We start from the raw sequence: 25,164 nt of genomic DNA, 5'->3' as shown, positions 1-25,164 counted from the left end.
TGATGTGTAATATTTGACCACTAGATGGCACTGTGTAGTCTGGTATGAGCGAGGGTCGGTGCCACAAAGCACAGCGTGGCCGCAGGATGCCGAACAAACATGGCGGCGACCTAAGTGGCGATTCCACTGTTTATAAGAAACACAAATTTCTTGACATGTGATTTTTTTTTTAAATAACATTGGGTTGTATATTTGCCTTGGATTGAAATGTATGTTTTATTAAAATGTACGATAACAAAAACAAATGTGCCCATTACTTGGCACTTAAAACCGTAGTATTAAGATCCAATCAACACTATTTTTACCAGAGCTTTTACTATGATATCGTAAATGTATCTATTTGTATCTAAACAATTATTGCTGATGACATTTTTTGTCACTAGATTTTTAAATAATTGTACTAAAGTCTATTGATTCAAAGTGATCTTTTTTCTATTCTGCAGTGTTTTTGTCTTGCTTGTTTTTTTTTCTTAAAAAAGAAGAAAAACAGACTTCAATGACTAACAATATAACAATTACAATAATTTAGTACATTTTGATGATTTTAATACCTCTTAAAATGGGAACGTTTCTGCCAATGCATGAAAGTCTTGCAGTATATATAGTATATAGCAGGTCTCGGCAACCTATGGCACATGTGCCAGCAGTGGCACGTAAGGGGTTAACCAGTGGCATGCGAGCGCACGGCAAAATAATAATGATTTTTTTTTCATGCGCATTTGTAGGTGAAATTCAGATATTTTCAACTCCTCCAGCGAAAAAATCTCGTTCTTTTCAGCCAGCGTGGACAGACGACTGAGGCTTTGTGCAGAAATTGACCGTGCTGTTTGTGCATTATGCCTCGAGAGCGTTGTACCTCGCACGTCAAGTGTTAAGCTCATGACGTGACAAAACATGAACATGAATTCAAGGACGAGTCTGGAAAGGCGGAGACATTAAAACGTGATGTGTCCAGGTACAGCAAACAAACACAGACCCTGAAGCAAGCTAGCACATTGCTCACTGCATGGCAAAGCACGGAAAACCATTTACTGATGGCGAATATATTAAAGGTGTGTGTGTGTGTGTTTCAATTTTTGAAAGTTTCTCAAATAAGATTTTATTGTTGAATGGTATGGTAGCTGTCCATATCACTTGATTTTAATTGTAGTTCATTGTTGATGAAGAATAGTCGAAGTCGTAGATGTCTACAGGCCTTTCAACATGTTGCTCATAGTCATTTTTTAGTTTGTTGATGAACAAAAATAGTGGAAGATAAACTGGTCAGTTAAACAATTTCAATGTATATCCATGTTGTATATTCGGACTGGTGTAAAATGACAGCTCTGCTGGATATAAAAAAAATGTTGTGCGAGTCATTAATCTTGATGTGGCACTCTGATTTACAAGGACATTAAAAAGTGGCGCTCCACACCGAAAAGGTTGGTGACCCCTGGTATAAAAATTCATATTTCTAAAAGTCCTGGAATCATACAACTGTATCTAAGGCTGTTTTTATATTTCATAACATGGAAATCAAGTAAGGAAAAAAACAAAACATTGCACTGGAAAGCTCTTTCAAGAGTTCTTTTAATGGGTTCCATTATAATATTTGGTCATTATTTTATGTTATTATCTGTTAAAGAATGAACAATCACTGAAATCCTCTGAGTTTTATTGCAACTGTTGGACAAATGAAAGACCATAAATAAAACCTCTGCCAGATTTGTTCAGTGTGATTGAATAGTTTATGGTAAACCTAAACATGACAATGTGGTGTTGAATAAAAGACACTGGCAGCACAATTTAGACAAATCGTTTTTACGGGATGACTGGCAGGAGTCGGGAACTCAATGAATAAGTCTTTCTGAATGTTGGGGATGAGGAAACAATGGGGAAGGTGGCGGTTATTAATGTTGTTGGGAGGATCTTAAGGCACAAGGACCACCCTCATGGTGTTTGTGTAACCGGGTCCTGGACGCCAGCCGGTCACGACGAGGGCCACGTCCCCGCTTTTGAAGAACTTCTTGTGTTTGCCTGAACAGGTAAAGAGAAGTAAACTTTACTAACAAAGCATTTTAAGAAAGAGGTGTAAACAAGCTCAGATTGCGAATACAGACGCTCGCCTACTTTCTACCGTTTGACTTACGAATAACGGTAGATACGAGCAATTTTTTCGGGATATCAAAAAATACTTGGACTTTGGTGTTAGTTAGATTTTTGTAGTGTGTACCATTTTTCGACAGGACATTACTGTAGTGCTTCTTTCCGCTGCTACCAGCTTGTGACGCTGTGAGAGGTCACCCAGCATCCACCCCAAAGAAAAAATTAGCTTCCTTTTCCTAGATTGTGTGTAAACATACTGTACTGTATCTCCTGGGCGCGAATAAGTTTGACATTTTTATAGTTTGATATCTCGTGCATCCACTCAATATGGTCGTTGTATAGTGTAAAGAGGCGAGCCATTTCTTTTGAATGGAAAGTGGAATAGGAAAACTTCGAGCGGTTGCGAAAATGGTTGGATCGCTTTTTTTCGCCCACTTTCTCCCACGGTGTTGCCTAACTATTGAAGCTAATCTTCCAAAGGTAAGTTAAACTTATGTGTATTTATCCTTATAGAGCATATTATTTTATGAAATGTTAATTTGTTTAGTACAAAACAATACCGGCTACTTAGACAAACCTTAAACATACTTATATAAACCTTAAACATACAAAATATATCCCGCGACCCTACTGAGGATAAGCGGTGCAGCTAATGAGATGAGATACAAAATATAGCACTGAAGCATTTTACGAACAAATTCAATTTACGAACAATCTCGCTCCTAAGTAGGGCAGCGTGTGTATTTGTTTTTCAACCTGTGTGCCAGGGCAAATTAGTTTGTCTAGTTTTGTACAGGAATTTGCCTAATTTTATCTTTGCAAAAAAGCAGCCATTGCTTTTGCATTGTTCAGTTTTTTTGCTTTCTTCCAGTGATTTGATGTGTAACGGTAACATTCATCCAAATTTAGTAGGTGGCAGCAGACTACTATTTCTTTTCCTTTTTCTATACTAAAGTGCTCATAAACTATTTCAGGGACATTTGCTTTGTTTGATGAAGATTTCACAGCATAAAAGAATATATGTTTAGGAATTTTTCGGATTTTAGTTTTTTTTCTCATGTTACAAGAAAAGAAATGTGTTCATTGTTTTTGTTACACCTGCCGAGGACTTAAAGTATTATTTTAATCATTTTAAGTGTTTTTTGTCACAGAATATTTGTGTTATATTTAAGTTAACATAGTTAATCGAAACATTAAAAATTAATTAATTAATTAACTTATTCAGATATGCATGATGGGATCAATTGAAGAGATATGCTTCGTGGTGCCAAAATGATGCATCTAAATGCATTTAGGTTGGCTATTTGAAGACAATTGAAAAACGGAAAAAAATATTGTTCTGACTAGAACTATTCTGAAAAATATGTTAAGAAAAAAAGAAAAAGAAATCCATAAAAGAGAAAAAGAAGGATCTTGGCCCACTCCTTCACACAGGTCTTCTCTAGGTCAGTCAGGTTTCTGGGCTGTCGCTGAGAAACACAGAGTTTGAGCTCCCTCCAAAGATTTTCGATTGTGTTCAGGTCTGGAGACTGGCTGGGCCATGCTAGGACCTTGATATGCTTCTTACAGAGCCACTCCTTGGTTTTCCTGGCTGTGTGCTTCGGGTCGTTGTCGTGTTGGAAGACCCAGCCATGACCCATCTTCAATGCTCTGACTGAGAGAAGGAGGTTGGTTCCCAAAATCTCACATTACACGGCCCCGGTCATCCTCTCTTTAATGCAGTGGACTCGTCCTGTCCCATGTGCAGAATAACACTCCCAAAGCATGATGCTACCACCCCTTTGCTTCACAGTAAGGGTGGTGTTTTTTGGATTGTACTCTTCATTCTTCTTCCTCCAAACACGCTTAGTGGAATTATGACCAAAAAGTTATATTTTGGTCTCATCTGACCACAAAACCTTTTCCCATGACTTCTCTGTATCATCCAAATGGTCATGTGCAAACTTAAGACGGGCCTTGTGCAGGTGGAATTCTAATGGGCCGACTAACAGGTCTTTCAGGGTCAAAATTCTAGATAATATACAGGTGTTCAAATACTTATTTGCAGCCGTATCACACAAATAAATTGTTAAAAAATCATGCATTGTGATTTCTGGATTTTTCTTTTTAGTTTATCTCTCTCACAGTGGACATGCACCTACGATGAAAATTTCAGACCCCACCATGATTTCTAAGTGGGAGATATAGCAAAACAGCAGGGTGTTTAAATACTTATTTTCTTCACTGACTTACCAACTTCCAGGGCAAAGTTGACGCGCTGGTCAACGTCCTCAGCCCAGACATCGTTGGCGGGTTTGGTGTAGAGCACGGGGTAGATACCGCGGTAGAGGTGAGCCTGGCGGGCCGCCTGGGGGCAGCGGGTCACCGCCACGATGGGGGCACGGGGCCTGTACCTAGACAGCATGTGAGCTGACCTGAGGAAGCACAAATCCCCAAAAGTTTTCATTTTGAAACGTAGTTATGAAAGAAAAGTTGATCGGATGTATTCTATATGGAAATTTGACGATTGTTATTCATGGATATGTCAAGTAATAAATGGACTCACTGAAAGGATATTGGTGGTGTAAGAATTCAACCTTATTTCATTTTATTTACTGCGAGAGTTGAATTTGCATCCTTTAATAGGCAACCTTTGACTCAATTCATCTCAATAACATATCTATGACCAAGTGTAGTAATAAAAATTGAAGGCACATTAAGAATTCTTTATATATTTGAACATTCATCAAAGAATAATTCAATCATAAAACTGGATTTAAAAAAACTCCACTGAAAAGTTTGAAATTATTTGTTTCCAAATAGCAAATTTGAATTTACTACTGTCAACTTTAAGTTTGATTGTCTGATTGACGAGTGATAAAATGATTTTCTCTATGGTGCTATTTGTCAGTGAGCATTTGTTCAGTGGACAGGACAAATTGGGGGCTTCAGGGGTCATGCTGTCATCTGGAAACAAATTGATGAAAGCAGTGGGGCTGAATGCAATCTTAAAGTTGCAAGGCTGAAAGTAAACAATACAATATTTTATGTGTTATGAACAGTGTGGGGGATAATGCCGTTACGCAACATTGTTTTTTTTTGTTTTAATAACGGGGTAATGTTACTCATCATTTTATTCGCGGTTACTGACTGTCAAAAGCAGTACGGTACTTAGAATAAATTGAAGAAACTACAAGTCTTAACGAGTCAATGAGTGAGAGAGGGATAGAGAGAGGGGGAGGATAGAGACGCAGGGAGAGAGAAGAGGGAGTGAGACAGGAAGAGAGAGGGAATGGAAAATCACTTTAAATTGTTTTCCTGTTGACTTTTGTTGTGAACAAAATATTTCAATAGTAGTTGCCTATTTCTACTTGACCAGTTGTCTCAGGTTGTAGGATTTTGATTTATTTATTTTACACTGCAGTGTTAAACCAACTTTATATTGTTGAACTGTTCACTTTTGGTGCGTTAAAATACTTAAAGTACAGTAGCATATGTCTACTTAAGCAGTTGTCTGCCTAGAGCAAGGGTGTCCAAGTCTTTTTATCTCGGGGGCCACACGATAGAACAAACATTCTCTCGGGGGCCGGACTAGTAGATTACAGGGAAAGAAAAAGAGAGAAAGAAAAAAGAGAAAGAGAGGGAGAGAGAAAGAGAGAGAAAGGGAGAGAAAGAACATAAGAAACAAAAGATGAAAAGACCAAGAGTGAGAGAGGGGGAAATACAGAGAGAGAAAGAAAGAAATCCAAAGAGAAAAAGAAAGAGAGGAGAGAAAGGGAGAAGGGGAGGAAGAGAGAAAATATAGAGGAATGGAACAAAGGAAGAGAGAGCAAAAAGATTGTAAAAAGACACAGAGAGTGAAAGATAAAGAGACACAGAGTGAGAGAAAAAAAGGGAAGAAAAAAGAGAGAGAACGGAATACGAGTACATCTTTGTGAGGGGCGCATGGCTTTGGCAAAATCAACCGGACATATTTCAACCCAGCTCGTTTTTCTCTTGCGCTTCTCTGAGCATTGGATTTAATCTCTTACCGGGCCTGATGCGGGCCGCCTGTTTGAGACCCATAGTCAAAAGATTGTGATTTATTCTATAGACTCTATAGACTATAGTATTGAGTGAAGCTCACTCTATATTTTTTTACGATTGGCTTTTGTTGAGAACAAAATACTTATAGTAAAGTAGGCTATGTCTACTTGACCAGCTGTCTTAGGATGTGAGAGTTAGATTCAATTTGTCAAACCCACTTTATACTGTTCACTGCTAATTGTAATTCCAATATATATTTTTATTGTTTACAGTTGTTGCACTTCGATCGGAGAATAAATCTGTCGCTGATGAGGTGCAATAAATATTACAAGGTTCTACAACTCAATTGACTCGAATCCTGTTTGGAAAATGTCAAATTCTTTGACACACAACAGCTTTGGAAATAGTTACTTTCCTACTAATCAGTTACTTTTTTTATAGCATAATTTAGTTATGAACTCAGTTATCTTTTTAAAAGAATTAGTGAATAACTACAACTAATTACTTTTCCTAAAGTAACATGCCCAACACTGGTTATGAGGGTTAGAGAAGTGATCCATAGCAACTGCCAGGCAGGTAAAAATTGCTGATCTGCATTTTTATACTTAAAAAAAAAAAGCAAGCTGCGTGTATCACATGTTTAGTTTGTGGATGGACTTTCTCGTGAGAGAAATGAACCAGGAGTTAAAATTATCGTGTAAAATGTCAAGGTTCAGCTCCCAAAAGGTCGCAAGTGGCCTGCCCCGCTCCAGCCAGGAGGTAGTAAAGGCAGGGAAGGGGAAGGAGGGGGAGGATTCTCTGACCTGCCGGTTTTGGTGAGCACGATGATGGCGCTAGCGCAGCACTTGAAGGACGCCTCAACTGTCCCGATGGCGACGGTCTCCGTTGGGTCTCGGGTCAGGTGCGAGGTGCGACGCAGCTCCTCAAACATCTGCCTGTGGAACATGGCCGCCTCGGCTTCGCGGGCGATCTGTAGATGTTAGAAATACATCATCAAGGAAAAAATAAAAGGGGTTTCAGGTAGACTACCTTGGTGATTTTTTTTTCTCGTTTGCCTAACTTTCAACCATGGGCGTCACAAGGAGGTACTCAAGCACCTCCAAATTAAAACCCCAACACCCCCAAAAAAGACAGCATTTTAAAAACAATTTCCCTTAATACTGGACGGTATAGGCGTAAATATGATGAAAAATGCAAGATAATAATAAAAAAGTCAAACAGAACAAAACCGGACAACGCAAACTCCGCCCTCTTAAAATGGTTCAGTCCGTTTGATTCAAATCACCGGTCTCGCCCCCCCATCCCGCTCCTCTTTTGCGTGGCTTGTGTCAATTGCGGCATTGCGGCAGGGTTTGTGGAAGCTCAGGTGTATTACAATGAATCTGTAAAATTTAGGGTGGAATGAAATGAAATGATCTGCATTTATATAGAATTATAAAGTGTTCAATAGAATGCATCATTATCTAATAAGTTCCATGTTTTTTTTCTTCTGTATGTGTAATCTATCAGAAATAAGTGAGTAAAAATTGGACATGGCACAAACCAAACAAAATGTAATGTGATGTTCACGGTGTTAAATTATACTAAATCAATTTAAGAAAATTTAAAAACAGAAAAAACGTTTTAACAGGCCAGACACTGTGGAATGGTTAGCACTCCCAAGGATCTGATCCTAAAATCACCCCTGCTTTCAATGAATCGAACACAACACACACATCCTTGTATTGACTGTTAGTACAAGTTGGTTTGATTAAAAAAGGGGAAGAATGATCTTATCATTATAACACCCAGTCACATTTACTGTATGTCCAAGGAAATTCCTACCTAATTCAAGTTTAAGTAGCTAGGATTCTGATTTAAAAATGTTGGATCTTCCAGAGGTGGGCAAATCACTGCCCTTGGGTCACTTAAAGCCCGCCAAATGAAAAACTTAAAAACATTATGAGAATAGATATACAGTAATTGTAAATGAAGTCCTACTCTTGGAAATTTGCTGTTGTTTCGGTGCCTCTCTTGTTCCCAGTGTCACCTTGTTTTTTCATGAATTGCTGGGTTTTTCCAGTGATGTGCCGTCATGGTAAGCAAGCAAAGCTGTGTCTCACTTGTCATCATGGAAATACAGTATGTCACAAAAGTCGGTACATCTCCTCAGAGATTTAATTATAATGTTTAATAGAAAAACACTGAAGAAATATTGCTTTGACACAATGAAATTTTCTTTGTAAAGTTTATATAGCAGTGTAAATTTATTTTTCCCCTCATTAGTAGCTGAAACCCTAGTAACAAGGGTGAGTACACTCTAATGTTAAAGTTCCTGAAGTTCAATATTTTGTGTGGCGAATATAATTTTGCAGAACCACTTTAATCCTCCTGGCCATGGATTTCACCAGAGCCTGACGCATTGCCACTGGTATGCTCTTCCACTCCTCTATGACAACATGACAGAGCTGGTGGATATTTAAGATTTTGCGCTTCTCGACCTTCCGCTTGAGGATACCCCCAAGATGTTCTAATTAGTTTAGATTTGGAGACATGCTTGGCTAGTCCATCCCCTTTACCATTAGCCCCTTTAGAAAAGTCTTGGTCATCTCATAAGTGTATTTAGGGTTATTTTCAGGCTGGAATATTGCCCTGTGACTCAGTTTCTGGAGGGAAGGGAGCATTCCTTCCTCCAGTATTTCACAGTACATGCTTGAGTTTATGTTTTCCTCAATGAAATGCAATTTCACAAATCTAGTTGCACTCATACAGCCCCAAACCATGACATTTTAAACACCATGTATGATGTTAGGCACGGCACAAACATATTTGAACTCCTCACCTGGTTGCTGCCACTCATGAGTCACAGCATCTGAGCCAAAGACATTCATCTGTGTCTCATCAGACCAGAAGATAGCTTTTCAGTAAGCCACGGCCTTTCTTTACAGACTTCTTTTCATTGAGTCAAAGCATTGTGTACTCACTTTTGTGACATACTGTATAGGATTAAAACTATATCAAATGGTTCACTGTTTTTCATTTAACTTTAAAAAAATCAGGATTTGTTTTTTTCGAAATCGATGAATTTTCACATTGTATTAAGGCTATGAATAAAATGAGTATGTAACGTATTACTCTGTTGAGCGATTGCAGATGCAGAGTTAGGCATGCAGTCCTATTGCCTCATGGCAGAGGGCAATGGTGAGACCAAGGATTAGGATTTGATGCACACCTCAGCCACAAACAATGAAATTGGTGATAGTTTTAGCAAGCTAAGAGCTAGGAAAGCAATCCAGTCATTTCACTTTTAGTTCTAATGACGCTTTGATTCAAACGAAACAGAATACTTCATTTATGAGATAAGGTAAGACAATAAAATCCTTTTTTTCCATGCTACAATAAAACATTGCTTCCTTGCTCATTAATCTTTTTGTAAGTTTGACTGCCTCACCAGACACAAACCTCACCACATGTCACTGTTTTTTTCTTGTATCATCAATCATAACTGGTGACCCTGCACCCATCTACTCACCTGATGCTGTGTGCGCACAGCCTCCAACGGGTAATCCCCCTTGGCGGTCTCCCCGCTCAGCATGATGCAGTCGTTTCCGTCCAACACGGCGTTGGCAACATCACTGGCCTCGGCGCGGGTCGGACGAGGCTTCTTGGTCATGCTCTCCAACATCTGAAGGACCCCATTCAATATCATCACCCAGACTGTGGAGGGCGCTGTATTTTATGACACAACTGACCTGTGTGGCGCACACGATGGGCTTGCCCAACCTGTTGCACCTGCCGGTCATCATCTTCTGGGCGATGAACACCTTTTCAGTGGGGATCTCGATACCCAGGTCTCCGCGAGCCACCATGATGCCGTCACTGGCCTCCAGGATCTCGTCGAATCTGCGATGAGGAACGTTACAAAATCCACAAATACCAACTAAAGATGAAACTAACAACTATTTTAATAGTCGACTAGACACTGACTGTTGAAACGATTAGTCAAAAAATCGGCCATTCATTAATTTATTTTCCTAAATTTAGCACAAAGTTGATTTAATTATGTGGCAAATTATAATTAACACTCCAAAAATTGGTGCAGTGAAAAGTACATGTTTTATTGCATATACCAATTAAGAATGGCCAGAGTGCTCGGTCAGTAGGTACATAGATCCAGAAATAAAGCTCCGTCCATTTTTTAGGGACAGGCAAATAAATAGTACATGAAAATCAAGTAAACATTTTGTATCCCTGTAAACCAACAACAGGTTCAGTAGAACAGTTAATAAAATAAACAGTAAGTGCATTTTGTGAAGTACATTCAGGGGTTTACTGCAAAGTCTGTATATAAATAACTTGACGATTCTCAATTATTTGAAATCAATTGGTTTTATGTTCGTCGATTTAAACGTTGTTCTTCCAACATTTAATTTTAAATACGTTTGAAAGGGAGTCTTGCATAATGCCCAAGCTCTTTTATAACAAAATAAACGCGTACAAAATGTACAATTCATGTCATCAAGGAAACTGCTATGTTAAGATGTGAAAATCTGGAGCCCTCCTCACTGAGATAAAATAAGGATGTCACTTAAGTTCTTCCTTCTCAACCCTGAAAAAATGAAACAATAGTTATGGTCCAACGCTGTTGTTGCCGCTTGATCTGAACGCTGTCTTTGACACTGAAGACCACGATATCTTGGGCTGAAATATTGGATTGGTCTCTCAGGAACTGTCCCCTCATGGTTTAGATCCTACCTCTCGGATGGGACGCATTGTGTTAGATACAGTGATATGACCTCTGAGCCTTTTAGTGTTCCCGGTGGCGTTTTGCAGGGCTTAGTACTTGGTCCTCTCCTTTTCAGTATTTACATGCTTCTGCCAGGTGATATTATTTGCAAGTATAATATTATTTTCATTGTTATGCAGATAACACTCAACTGTATCTTGTACAGGTTTTTGAGACTTTTCTTGTGATTAAAATAATTTGAATTGTCTTGAATGTTACTTGAATCTCACAAAGGCGAGTCAGACTAATTTGTTTCCTTCAGCTGACCGAATTGCATTCTATTTAAATGTTAGTGCATCACCGAGGTACTGCCATGATACACAAGGTCTGCAAACTTTTGCAAATAGTCTTTTAATTTGCTGTATCAGAAGTTGTGGTCCACATACTTGCTGTCTACGCTGCCATATATGTATGTTTATATTACTGCTAGAGACATAAATGTTTCTTAGCAGAGATTTTAAACATGTATAAAGCTTCACTCTGTTGGAAAAACGTGTGGTTACCAATGGAATTCATTGTTGATTATCACCATTATCGATTCTTGTCGACAATATCGACTAACCGTTGCAGCCCTACCACTCACGCTTCAAAACCATTAGTTTACCTGCGCACTCCCTCGTGGTTCTCCAGCTTGCTGATGATCTTGATGTCCTTGCCCTTCTCACCAAGAGCTTTCCTGACGGCGTGGACGTCGGAAGCTTTGCGGATGAAGGAGGCGAAGACCATGTCAACACCCTGCTCCACGCCGAACTTCAGGTCCTCCAGGTCTTTTTCAGACAGGGCGGGAAGGTCCACGGCAGCTCCGGGAAGGTTGACACCTTTCTTGCTGCCCAGCATGCCGCCGTTTTCAATCTCGCACACCAGGTAATCGTGACCTTTGAGGACAAAGATGTTACAAGATTAGTTTGGCCATGAAGCATATTACAGTCAGGCCAGACACTTTCAGCACACAGCTCATTAAAAATGCAGGGTAAAATTGTGAGGCCCCATCTCTCAGTATGTGCCTTTACTGTAATAGTTTGACATGGATGCACCTTCTGGGAAGGAGGATAATCAGGGTTGTTTAACTGAAGCTTAAAGAAAAGTGGATAGACCTTGCATGCAACTTTAGGTGAGTTTCGCCCTTTGAGACAGGTTTGTTAAACATGTTTCATCTGCTTGAGCATGGTTATAAAACACAACTTGGTTCTATTTGCTTCTGTCTGCTGACCCCTGGCCCAATCTTCTTGAGAGGGACCTCATCTCATTTGATTGTCCCAAATCCCAAAGGTGAGAACCACCAGGAGAAGTATGTGTGTGTCTGTGTGTGGAGTCAGACTTTGGTTTATTGCCTTTTTGCAGATAATAATGAGTCCCTAGAAAGTTGGACATAAGGAGAGGAAAATTGTTAGAGTGAAGAAGGAATTGACTTCAGAATATAGTTTACGAGTGTCTGCCATCAAGGTGATGCTTGAAGGTACAATAATTGGTTTAAAGTTGTTATATTCTATATAACTGGTATATTCAACTTTCTTATCTACACATTTAAACAATTATCATTATTTAGGCGCACGTTTTAATAGTATTTTTGGTACTTATTTGTTTTAGTATGTCTCTGTTTTAAAAGCAATTTTAGGGGTATGCTTGTATGTGATGTAGGCTTATACGTAGGTATATCTGGTGGTTTTTGCTGTAGATGACAACTTTTTGGGCAACGAGATAAAAACACTAGTTTTTAGCCAACCAAGCAAAGTGTGAATTACAGTATAGTCTAGAGATAACAGTTTATGAATTAATAAAATCTAAACAAGATAGTAGCAGAAATGAAAAATGCACATATATGACCTACTCACCAATGTCCTTGACCTTGAGGGAAATGAGGCCGTCATCAATGTAGATGTGGCTTCCGCTTTGAACCACCCTGGTGATGTTTTTGTAGTCAAGCCAAAGCGTCTTCTCGTCACATCTGTCCTTGTAGCTGTCGTCCAGGGTCAACTTGATGTTTTCACCCTTCTTCAGTTCCACCTCAGCCGTGCCGCTCTGAGCAACCAAAACAGGAGAACCTTAATGACCTGTGCTCTTCTTCTCAGTTGTGTTGATTCCTCAGCAAGGAGAACTTACACCCTTGATGAGCCCGGTTCTGATTTCTGGTCCCTTGGTGTCCAAAGCGATGGCCACTGGCCTGTAGTTGACCGTACCTGTTCCAAAGCTCTCTGTCGCTTCACGGACATTCTTGATGGTCTCAGCATGGTACTGGTTTAAAAGAAATCATGTTTAAGCTTTAGATCAGGATAGCCCCTTTAGATTACTTGAGTAACCTGCAGACCTTCTTATAATCACAACCTGGTAATAACCTAATGATGAAAATGTAAGTTATTTAAGAAATGTACATGAAACTTACAGCCATCTGTACTATTCAGTAACAAAAAAAAGTATCCCTCAACTTTAAAGAGATTGATGGGTGTAGATCAGCGTTTTTCACCTGGTGTGCCATGAGACCTTGTCTGGTGTAAAAAAAGGGGGATGCCATTGTTTACTATCTTTTTTCTCCTCCATTGATTAGCCTGTAATATTTATCCATATAAGTGGGTGGCACCAGATGACAATTTCTTTCTCTTTTCTATTATTCATCTGCTTATGCAATAGTGGTGGGGAGGCTGTATCCCTTAACCACCAGTGTTGTAGGGGCTCTATTTCCGGTGTTGCGTCTTGGGCAAGTACAGCTTGGTGGCGTCCATCTCTCTCCAGGCCAACTAATGTTTCCACTGTTTGCATTACCAAGAGATGTAAAACTGAGATGTAAACTGTAAATAAATAACGTAAAAATATTACACATATTTCTGCTGATTTTAAAAATGTTTTTATATTTTACTAAAAAAATAAATCTTAAAACGGTAGCACATCGTAAAAAAAAATTTTGTTTTCTTGGAAGATATTTTTTTGATCATTTTAAGTACTCATATTGATATTATTATTTTTTTATTTTATTCTTCATTTTTATGTATACATGTTTTAATAATATAAAAATAAAGCAAAGCTTGATTAAGAAAAAACATTTCATAATTATTCAGGTCAAATAACCAATTGCGTTCAACAGGTTTTTATTTTTTTCCCAGCTGAACCACTTAAAAACATAAACTTGAAGACTTTTTAAAATCTTTTTCATCAATGTTACATTTAAATGCTATATATTTGCCTTTTCTGATATATGTTATTAGTATTATTATGGTTTTATAGTTATTATGGTCTTGCTTTTATTATGATTTAAATGTTTTCATTTGTATGCTATTAGTAGTTTTTTTATTTAAACATATTTTAAAATTAGCTACACATACTGTATAAAAGGCTAAGATTGCGCATTTTCCATATTTTTATTTTGTTAAAGGACCCGATTCACACTTTTTGAATGACATTTTTTTAAGAATGAAAGAAACAGCTGCCCAAAACTACGTAGAACATCAGAATCTCGACACCCAGCGAGTATACAGTGCTTTCTTATTACAAGCAGCGATGAGTTGAAAATCCTGCATGACAACTGCAACGTCAAATTTAGCTAGTGACGTGATTCGAAACAACTGCTTGAGGTCCTTGAAAAATATTTCCTCAAAGTTTGTTTACATGCAGCCACAATCAGACAAATCGGCTGGCATGATATCCGAAGTTGCAAGAATAAGTTTGAATAACCTATTGATCTCTCTTGAATGTGGTCGTGCGTACGAGTATACGCAAATGTTCCATTCTCAAGGGACAGTATTTGTAAAGTAGTCCTGAATTGAACACTGGAAAAAAACAAATCATGTCAAGGTTGTTTCCAGTGCGTCTCCACTCCCTGCATGCCTCCATATAAACTCTCAGAGTCTCGAACTATTAATAGCTGCACTGACAAATGAGCGAGCAGAGGTCAATTACATTTTGTCCTTCCCGAGACAATTCCTGCACCTGCTTTCCTCTTTCCACCGCTAAACTGTAAACTAACAGAAAAGTGATTGCCTAATAGTCTTTTCTACATAAATCCTAACCTAGATATTTTCTCTCCTTCATATTACAACCGTACGGAGACATCCAATCACTGAAAGTCACCTTACAGCAACTCTCAAGTGTGAGGGTGCTGGGAGGCTTTTCTTTTAACTTGCACCCCCTTTTGCATATCATTTTGCCTATTTGAAATATTATTTTGTTTTCACTTCGTTTGCGAGACAATGAGAATACTGTGATACCTCCTTTATAGCGGGGGTAAGGATCCAAAATGAACCTGTGATGGGCAGTATAACCTGAAATATAATAATATACACTAAAATCAAAGAACAAAACCTTTTTACAAGCATTCGTTCAACAAATATTAGGACTTTAAAGATGTATATATTTTACCAATAACTACTATCTTCGGGACGGTTTACCAAATCAGAATGCAGAACACGATGCAAGATGCAAATCCGTGAAATAACAAAACCGTGAAAAGTAAAATGCGTTGGAGTGAGGGATCACTGAAATCCAAAAATTTACAATGTAATTGTTTTTTTATATGAATTATTATTTTGTCATTTTTATTATACATTCGTACTGGTTTATCTAGCAAAATAAAACCCTTGAAAAAATAAGTGAGTAAAAAAATAGATCAATGAGTAAAATATGAATATTAACAAATAAAGGTTAATATTCAGTCCGCGTGCAAATAAATTTACACACTGAATGGGTTTAAAGACATACACAAAATCCCTGAAAATGCAAAGCAATAGAATACAAATTAAAAATATTAACCCTTTGGTGCTATATTTGATAAAATGCAAAATGTTACTATTTACAATTCTATTTTAACAGATTTAGACAGAGCTTCTTTATTTTTCTCATGCTGAGGTTTTTGAGTTTTTCCTTGCCCTCATGTAGGTTTTAGATCAGGGGATGGTATCATAATAGTATAGTGTGGTCTGTGCAGCTCTTTGGGACTCCTTGTAAATAAGGACTATACAAATAAACATTTGTTCATCTTTGTTCACTCTCTAGCCAGAGATCACAGATCACACGTCTCCGAACACTTCACCCTTTAATCATGGTGTCCTTTGCTACACACCAAAAACACCTTTAACTGATGGTGCCCTCCACTTCACATCAACAATACACACACACAGGATGCACAATTTGATACAGCGGGCCACACGTTTTGGAGAAAATGTAATAATTATATATGTGCCTTAAGTTGTGAATACTGTATTTTACTAAAAAAATATATAATCATATATTTCATGTTTTATATACTTGAGAAAAAGTTTACATGCTGTGAAATAAAACACTAAAATGTTATTTTAAAAAAGATTATCAATGTAACATACAGTATAGAATTATTCATTAATTGTGCACAGGATCAAAGGTTATCAGTGAAGCACTGTTTAGGCAGTACTTAGTTTAAAGCATTTACATATATGTGTTTCACCCAGGGTACTTGAACGAGTAAAGGTCGCAAAAAACTGAAGTTTCAGGTGGCAGTGAAAGGAAAGGGGAAAGTGAAAGAACGGCGACCTTTTGCGAAAGGTGTAAGGTCAATAGGATATGTACTCCTTTTGGCCTACACGCTGCCAAATCGCTAGCTGAGACACATATAGAGTACACGCTACTAGATCCCGTTACAGGCATGACCGTAAGGACTTCTGCCAAATGCAAAAGGGCAAAGTCGATCCCGCTCCCTCACTTTAAGACTTGGTTCTTAAAAGAGGGTGCAAGTACCCCTGCATGCACATATTATCATATACATCAGGCTCTTTTTTTAAGTACATATGGCTCGGAGATAAAATAGCAAAGTTCTGATATTTAGTATTTTTATATATTTCAAGCCAATTGTCGCGCATGCAGAACCAAAGCACTACCGGCATTTTAATGGGTTCAGTTCAGTACTTTATTTTCCTCATACAGGACACAATTTTAACTACACGCCAACAGACCCCATTTGGGTTGTAAATTACTAAATAATCCTTTATATGGAAGCTCTTCAAACAATCAATGTTCATTGTTGAGACACCTTCTGATAAAAAGCCACAGAACATTTTCAACCTCTTGCAAAGGCACCTACAGCAATTTGATTGGGTGAGCGGTAGGAATGGGCGGAGCTATACACAGTACAGGACGCACATTCTACTAATCGCCTAGCGCCTTCTGCACTGGAGGTACGTAAATACGTTGGTATCCTTGTTTGCATTATTTTGTGACGTTTTTACAAAAAAACTTCTGTACCATTATTTAGGACAAAAATTAGCCAAAAGTCAAAATGACCCTGAAACTCTTAAGTAACTTCGGGAGGGAGATGGATTTTAAGTGGTATGTTTATGGGACACAGGCTCCGCCATTATTTTCTGTAGGTTTTGTCAAATCATTAAACATAATAAAGTGAAATAAAACAATTTGCTTTTGTCTGTAGAGTGGGTTTTGCAGTTTTGTTGAATTCCGTCTTAAAATATATGGTGTGGCTCTCAACAAGAGAAAATCAAAATGTCTTTGCTCTTATGGCTCTTTTGGTTCAAGATGCCTGATATACAGTATTTTAAAAAGTGACATCAATGCAAATGGCAGCACTTGCTATCCTCCTTACACCAAAAAAACAGTGCAATTGGCATTTTTTTCATTTAAAGGAACAGTGTGCATTATTCAGCACCTCGTAGTGGTAAAAAATACATTAATCCATTAAAAATGGTGCTTGAATAGTAATCAAAAATACATGAAACATCAGATAAACATCCATTGTTTTAATATTTGTAGGTCATGTTACGATAGGCCATCATCTAACTGGTAAAGGTACCCTAAAAAAATAAAAACCGTGTGAAAGGCTAGGCAAAAAAAAAAAAAAAATGCAGTTTGCTCACTTTGAGTTGTAATAGTTCGTATATACCCTTTTGCTTTTTTAGCACTTGATTCCAGTTGCAACACATAGTAAAGAAACATCTAGAGGTCAAAAAATACGCACTGTTCCTTTAATTGTTACTTTTCCTATTATAACTTTACCAAGACAAATATACTTAAGTATGAGGAAAATCAGGAGATTTTATCGAAAGGATTTTAACTAAAACATATTTTTTATCGTAAAATAATTTAAAGTGTAAAGTATATTCTTATTTTCTCTTTTAGATTACCAGCCAAATTCCTTGATTTCCTCGTGTACATCGCCAAACGTTCCGAACACTGACTAGGGCAGCAGTCTATGACCTTTTTAAGAGCAACTTTTTACCAATCGGTGCAAGGGGCTACTAGTTTTATATACATTTCTGAAATAACAACTTATCTTGTTATTGCTATGATGTTACCGTTTTGTTACCAGGTTATTTAATGGAAGTAGGGTTAAACAGACTCCAACCACTAAAAAAAAATCACAATGACCCAGCACTGGTTGCTTTTTTCAGAACTGGTCTGCAGGCACCAGGTTGGCGACCCCTGGACTGGGGGGTACGTGGCTTAAAATATATGTCACTGACCGTACTTTATTGAAGAATAATACTGCAGCTGATTCAACATTGTGTACACTATCTGTAAAGGACAGCTTATTTTGCTGTGTTTATTTTACATTTTACCAGCTCGCTGGCCTTGGGGGTATGGCGCCCGCCCCGAGACTGGGAGGTTGTGGTTCAAGCCTCGGCCAAGTCATACCTAAGACTTAAACATTGGTACCCGTTGCCTCCCTGCTTGGCGTTCAGCATTAGGGGTTGGAATTGGGGGGTTTGGTCACCTAATGACTCCCAACACCTCAGTTGGGTTGAGCGATGGGGCTGGGAATCCCCTCCTCTGAATCAATCTCCCAAAAAGAGTCAGAAATGACTCTAGCCACCTCCCACTAGGGGGATATGGCTGTGGTATATATATAATATAATAATATATTTTACATTTATTTCTTATTGTCAAAAAAAGCGCAGAAAATAGACTAGAGCCGCCCGGTCCAAATCCCGGTTCACTCACTTCATGTGTGCCATGAGAGAAGTTCATTCTTGCAATGTTCATCCCGGCCATGATCATCTCCTTGGCCATGGCCACGGAGCGAGAGGCCGGCCCTGCAGGAGAAAGAAATGAGGAGATGTATCGTAAATGTTCAAGACATCGAGTCGGATATTTTTCCGTGTCTGCGTTTCCGACCGATGGTGCAGATAATGCCGGTGTTGCGGGACACGGCCGGCTCAGAATCGATGTCCAGTAGGCACATGTGCTCGATGAAGGTGTCGGCCATGGCAGCATGCAGCTGCTGGGTGTGCATGATGGAGGATTCCTTGGATTTCTGCATGATTGGACACGTGCCTTCCGGGTGATGCCTGCGGGAACAGGTCGGCAAAGCGCTTGATGTCGGCCTTTTAAGTTCAAGTTCGTGTGGTGTTCTGGGAGCACGTTGGCGGATAGGAAAAACAGAGTAATCAACACAGCCCAGAAAATGATTGGCTCCTCTTTGCCCAGTCTGAAGTACTCTTCATATGCGGCCACCACTTCTTTGACCTGTTGCCATCTTGAGGGTGCTACAAATCCCGTACAACAAGGAGTAACAGGCTCAGAGACAGTTTTTCCCCAATGCCTCACCACCCTAAGCTAGCGCGCAAATAAATGCATGTCTTGCGATTTATGAGGACATTTTCTGTTGCTGCTAAATGTTATTTTACCGTTTTTCTTTGCACTTTTATTACAACTAAGGCCAGTCTTGGGGCGGCAGTAGCTCAGGAGGTAGAGCGATCGTTTTAGGATTAAGGGATCACAGTTCAAATCCCGGCTTGTCCGTGTTACATGCCGAAGTGTCCTTGGGTAAGACACTGAACCCCCAATACCCCCAATAAGCAGGTTAGCGCCTTACATGGCTGCACAGATCTCGGCCGCTATTGGGAAATGTGAAGCACATTGTAAAGCGCTTTGGGAAGTCATTGACTTGAAAAGTGCTATAGAAATGCAGATCATTTCATTTCTCTAAGCACTATGTTGTAAATATTTTTGCCCATTTATCCGAAAGGTCTTTTATCTTACCTCTCTCGTAACTGGTCTTTCGTAAATGTTATCAATGACAATAAGGACGAATTCAATTCAATCCGGAGACTTTTGACATGTCATGCTACAAGTCGGATTTTGCAAGAGAGATGCAGTATTAAAGGTATCGATGGTAAGTGAGTAATTATTAACCACGGAGGATCGGTGTAACTGAATCCCGGAGGATACCTGATAAATTTATTGTTTTTAATATTGGATACCTGCAAAGGAGATTGCATAGCATGCCCTTTTGTTATTTTGACTATTATACCAAGGTCATTGGTGTCTGTCACTATATTATATGTATTGTGTATTGAGCACGGTCACGTGAATGTACCTTACAGGCACCTCATACCTGTCAGTATTAAAGTAAGGCCTATAGAGGTGGGATTATGACACGAATGCGGTCGGTTCAAATGCTGCCCTGCCAGAAATAATAAATCCTGAGACAAGACAAAGTCGTACGCCTCATCAAAATATTAGTGTCCACCCCACGCCCTCCTGGACATCTACAACTCCCGCCTCACCAAAGCCACCAGGATTGCAGTTGACCCCACCCACCTACCCATGTCACAGCCTTTTCAACCTGCTGCAGTCTCTCAGAAAAAGAACCAGCAGGCTAACGGACAGCTTTTTCCATCCGGCTCTCAGGACTCTGAAATCACTTCCTGCCCTACCCCCTCCCACCTCTATGCCTTCTGACATACCAATATATTTTTATAAGACTTGATTTAAAAAAAAGCAAAAGACAAAGGAAAGCTTGCTTGTTGTTCTTGCTGCTATAAAACATTTGTTATATTTATTATACCTTATCTCTTGGATGTTTACACGCGGAGAAGAGAAAGAAATATAATCTGTGCTGTATGTTGTTCATAGAGCATATTTGAGAATGAAGTTGTTCCTTGTTTTGACTGTTTTGCACAGCCCTTTTATTTTAGGTAAAATGACACAGGGAGGGGTTTCTTCTATGATCTCTGGTTGAATAACGGTATTCAGAAAAAACAGCTACAGTGGGAGCTTTGTGAGTAGCACCTGGCTTCTGGGACGACGGGTGGACATATTTAAAATTGCAAGTCATTTTTGTCATGTTTGATGCGATGCAGCTTATATTTCTCTTGTGCTTCACTCAGCATTGTCTTGTGGCTACATAGAAAGATGTGGCAGGCTACATTGGGCCCGTGGGCCATGAGTTTGACACTATGCACGACACAACACAGCAACGCCTAGTGGTCCAATACATCAATGTCTGTTTAATAGTCTCTTCCTTACTGTGATGGTATTAAAAATTTGAATTACCAAATGTGCAAGAATGTTTCAGAAGGTGTGCATTCACACCCGTGTTATCGTAAAAAATAATAATCATAAAAAAGAAGAATGCATGCAGATTGCCGAGGTGGTATTATTCCAAGCGAGCTGATCCAACAGTGGTGTGCATAAAGCAACAAGGACAGCCTGGTGCTTGCCTGGCTCTCTTGCACTTTGCACATTCCACTGGGAGTTGATTTGGAGCTGAAGCAGAGGAGCAAGTCACTCCTGACACAAGGTTGAAGCGAGAGGCTTTCAAAGGCGGTCGTGTCTTTGATAACCGAGAATTGCCCACTAATGCCCTATGCTAGACACACAAAACCCAGTGTCTTTGAATCCTTGCTTAAAAACACCCAACGTGCTAGCAGGGACATCACCCCCCCCCCCCCCCCCCCTTTCTGGCCTAGCACTGGCCCAAAATAACCACCAGGGAGTATTTGTGTGCAAGCAATGACTGTGTTTTCCTTTTTTTCGCAGCACATTCGAAAAAGTCACTGCGTAAAAGTCTGAGGCTAAAGTTAGAGTTGTTGGTCATTTGTCATCAAATATGAAGTCAAAATGAAAGCTTGACGAGGTATTCTTGTGGGTCATTTCAAATGATACTGATTTGTATTTTATCATTTAAAGCTGATAAACAAAAATTAATCTCAAGAAGAACATTAAAAAAACTATAGATTGTCATTTTATAGTGAAAGTGTTCTTTCCCACAAAATGTCCCTTACGAAAAATAATACTAAATTGTTTCAGCTTTTATTTGACCACTAGATGTCACTTTATTGTGTAGTGCAACCCAAAATTGATTAAAAAAATCAAATGAAATGTTTACCAATAGGAGGCGCTAAATAATACACACTGTACCTTTAAAGCTTTAATCTAAAATTTCAATTCCAACTGTGAAGCTTTAACTGTAATTCTGGTTTAGTTATACTGTGGTTAAAGTTTAGAAGCCGCAGGAGTTAAAGTGCTCATCTTGGGATCAAGCGGTCGCAAGTTTGATTCCTGGCTCCTTCGTGTTATATGTCGACGTGTCCTTGGGCAAGACTCTGAATCCCAAATGCCCCCGATCAGCAGGTATTCGCCTTGTATGGCTAACGCTGCTATCGGTGTGTGAGTGTGTGTGAATGGGTGAAGCACGTTTTAAAGCGCTTTGGGATGTCTTCATTGACTTGAAAACCGTTATATGAATGAGGACTGCCTTTGTATTGAAATCATTGAATGGCACGGTGGGTATTATTCAACTCCTCTGAGTGGTAAAAAAGCATAATTCAAAAAAGAAACAATATTGATTTAATTTATAAGCAAAAATAAACAAACTGTCATATAGACATGCATTTTTTTAGAATACTCGTAAGTTAAGAACTCTGTACTTATTTTACACAAGCATAATGGTCCTGCATTGCCTTGCATTCTATTTGGGTGAGGTCGTGGTTTGTTGAAAAAGTGCCAGTGAGCCACTAGGGAGTGCCAAAGAGCCACATGGCCGCATGTAGCTCCAGAGCCCCTTTGTACATGAAAGCAGATGTTTATCAATTTTGTTAGTATTTATTGGGGGTTCCTTGACCTCAAACCTAGCTAAAAGCACTTCCAGAGGCCCAAAGTACCACTGTGTACATTTTCGCAAAAATCTATTCAGCCGTTTCGGAGCTTATAAGCCACATACGAACACATACACGCAAATCTGGATTTATATAGATAGAGTATTGTATACACACACACACGCAAATGGGGATTATATATAAATTTAGATAAGTGTCGTTGTACTGGGTCAAGTCAGGTATATTTGTGACGCCCTTAATCACAAGAAGTCTCAAAGGGCTGCACAGACTATTGCAATCTGCAGACTATTATTACACCATCCCCTGATCTAAAACCTACACGAGGGCCGGGAGAAACTCAAAAAACTCCGCATGAGGCAAATGAAGAGAGCAACAGAGAGAACTACAGAGAGAGAAAAAGACAGAGAGAGAGAAAAAGAGAGAGTGAGAAAAAGACAGATACAGAGAGAGACAGTGATACAGAAAAAGAAAGACATAAAAAAGAAACAAAGAAAAAGGTGAAAAGGAGAGACAGAAGTATAGAGATAAAGAGAGAAAAAGAAAGAAGACAAGAAAAAGATATAGAGAAAGAGACATAAATAAAGAAAAAGAGCGAGTAAAAAAATATAGAGAAAAAGTGCACGAGAAAAAGAGAGATAAAAACAAAGAGATGAAAAGTGATATAGTTCCAGTTCCTTTGCGAGTGGCCACTTGTCAACATCAAGTGGACATATTTCAAACTGCAGCTGATTTTTCTCTTGTGCTTCTCTGGGTGTCGTCTCACGGGCTGCATGTAAGTTTGTAGTTAAAACTTTGAAGCCACTATAATTATAGCTTTAAATCTAATTTAAATTCTCGTGTTAAACCTGTATATATGCAATTTTCACAAACTCAAAAATGAATACATCCGTATGCAGACATTTAGATGTTATATTTTGTTTATTATTAATTTATTAAGAGAATATTTTGTCAAAGTGGTTTTGAAACATTCAGAACTAAAGCAGTTATACCATATATTATCCCCCTCTTTACTAAATACGATACTTATGATAATTATTTTTGTACATGACATATAATTAATATGTTGATAAATAAAATAAGTACACAAACCCCCAAAACTACAGAAAATGGAGCTGTGACAATTACGTTATTTATTTAGGTTATTTAATTATTGTTGGCTCAGTACACTTCGATGCTGTATGAATAAAATAATATAATATTTGAATGAGGGGTGCCTGGTCGCCATTTTATTTAATAGTATAATTATAATTACGTAGTGTAAGTAAAGTACAGACAATTAAAAAAAACTCTAGAGGAGAGGCTAATCAAAAACTGAACGTTAAAATGAATGTCAATTTCAAATATAAACAAAGTAGCATGCAAAAAACGTTTTTTAAGAAAAAAAATAGTGACACTGTCACGTTTTCAGTTATTCGCAAGTTAAAAGTCTTTCACTGTAAAACAAGAAGAGGAAATAGAGAGTTAACTATAATACTAAATTTGAAAGGAGGGGGTTAGGAATTTGTTTTTATTCATAAGTTATTCTCAAAATGTTTGTCACACTTATATGTGCACTCACCTTCGGGATGAACTTTGCAGGGAACCAGAGCGCCACTGGGCCCCCATCGGGGGCTGCGTTTTATGGCCCCTGGCTGATCGGAACTACTTTTCTGCCACCGGAAGAATGCAGTGCGCTCCGAGGTCGTCGTTGGTCTGGTTGGTGAATATATCACTACGCCGCTCAGAATAGATACAGTACTGTCTGTACTTTAGATACGAGCTACAGACAGATTTATGAAGACTTCATCCCCAAAAATTAATAGTTCTGAAAGTTGGCTTTTTGGTATTTGTGTTTTAACTTTTTTTTTGTGTGTGTGTGTGCATACATTTTTTAATTCAGCTACAAAAAACTCAATTAAATTATGTTACAAAATTATCCAGTTTTGAAATTATTGTCGTTTATGAAGACTCCAATTATGTTCAGTATCTATCTTTAGAAGTATTAATAGTTATTTTCATTATGTTTTCTATTTTGATGAATAACATATTTCTTTAAACTATTAATTTGTATATTTGTAGAAATACATCTTCCTATTGAATTTTTTTCCAAAATTCTCTGGATTTAACATGTTTGGGATGTATGGAGCCTTCTTCCGAGTACATTTTTTTCAATACATGTTTGAAAATGTTAAAATTCTTACATTTTCATTTTCAGGATCTGTTTTTTAACTCCACGAATATATGTTTGTTTCTAAATTATTAATTTGTATATCCGTACAAACACATTCTACTCATTCAACCAAAAGAAGTAGTCGTTTGATTGATGTTGCAAAATTCTCTAATTCCAACATTTTGGGGATTATTGGTGCTTTCATCTGAAACCCTTCTATTCAATATCCGTGTTTGAAATTAGTGATGACTCAATTTGAATAAATCATTGATTACTATATTTGAATAGATGCATTTTTTGCATGTTCTCCCCGTATCTTGCGTAGGTTTACTCCGGGCACTCTGGTT

The 25,164-nt window shown here is 38.4% G+C and overlaps 1 protein-coding gene across 1 annotated transcript; it reads right to left on the bottom strand.

Annotated features, from left to right (window-relative positions):
- Window positions 1–1,552: 1,552 nt before the first annotated feature.
- On the bottom strand, window positions 1,553–24,337 carry LOC148362548 (pyruvate kinase PKM-like). Its single transcript, XM_088339292.1, has 11 exons — window positions 24,227–24,337; window positions 18,941–19,113; window positions 18,767–18,858; window positions 12,956–13,087; window positions 12,688–12,874; window positions 11,460–11,730; window positions 9,822–9,972; window positions 9,602–9,754; window positions 6,894–7,060; window positions 4,318–4,499; window positions 1,553–2,016 (listed from the first exon to the last, which is right to left on the bottom strand). The coding sequence occupies exons 1-11, from the start codon at window positions 24,271–24,273 to the stop codon at window positions 1,910–1,912; spliced, it is 1,662 nt and encodes a 553-aa protein (XP_088195418.1). The 5' UTR covers window positions 24,274–24,337; the 3' UTR covers window positions 1,553–1,909.
- Window positions 24,338–25,164: the final 827 nt, after the last annotated feature.

The sequence above is a fragment of the Urocampus carinirostris genome, chromosome 7 (genome assembly GCF_059441175.1).
Source record: "Urocampus carinirostris isolate Australia breed hairy pipefish chromosome 7, RoL_Ucar_1.0, whole genome shotgun sequence".
NCBI classification, from domain to species: Eukaryota; Metazoa; Chordata; class Actinopteri; order Syngnathiformes; family Syngnathidae; genus Urocampus; species Urocampus carinirostris.
This window is presented reverse-complemented; position numbering and strand designations above follow the sequence as displayed.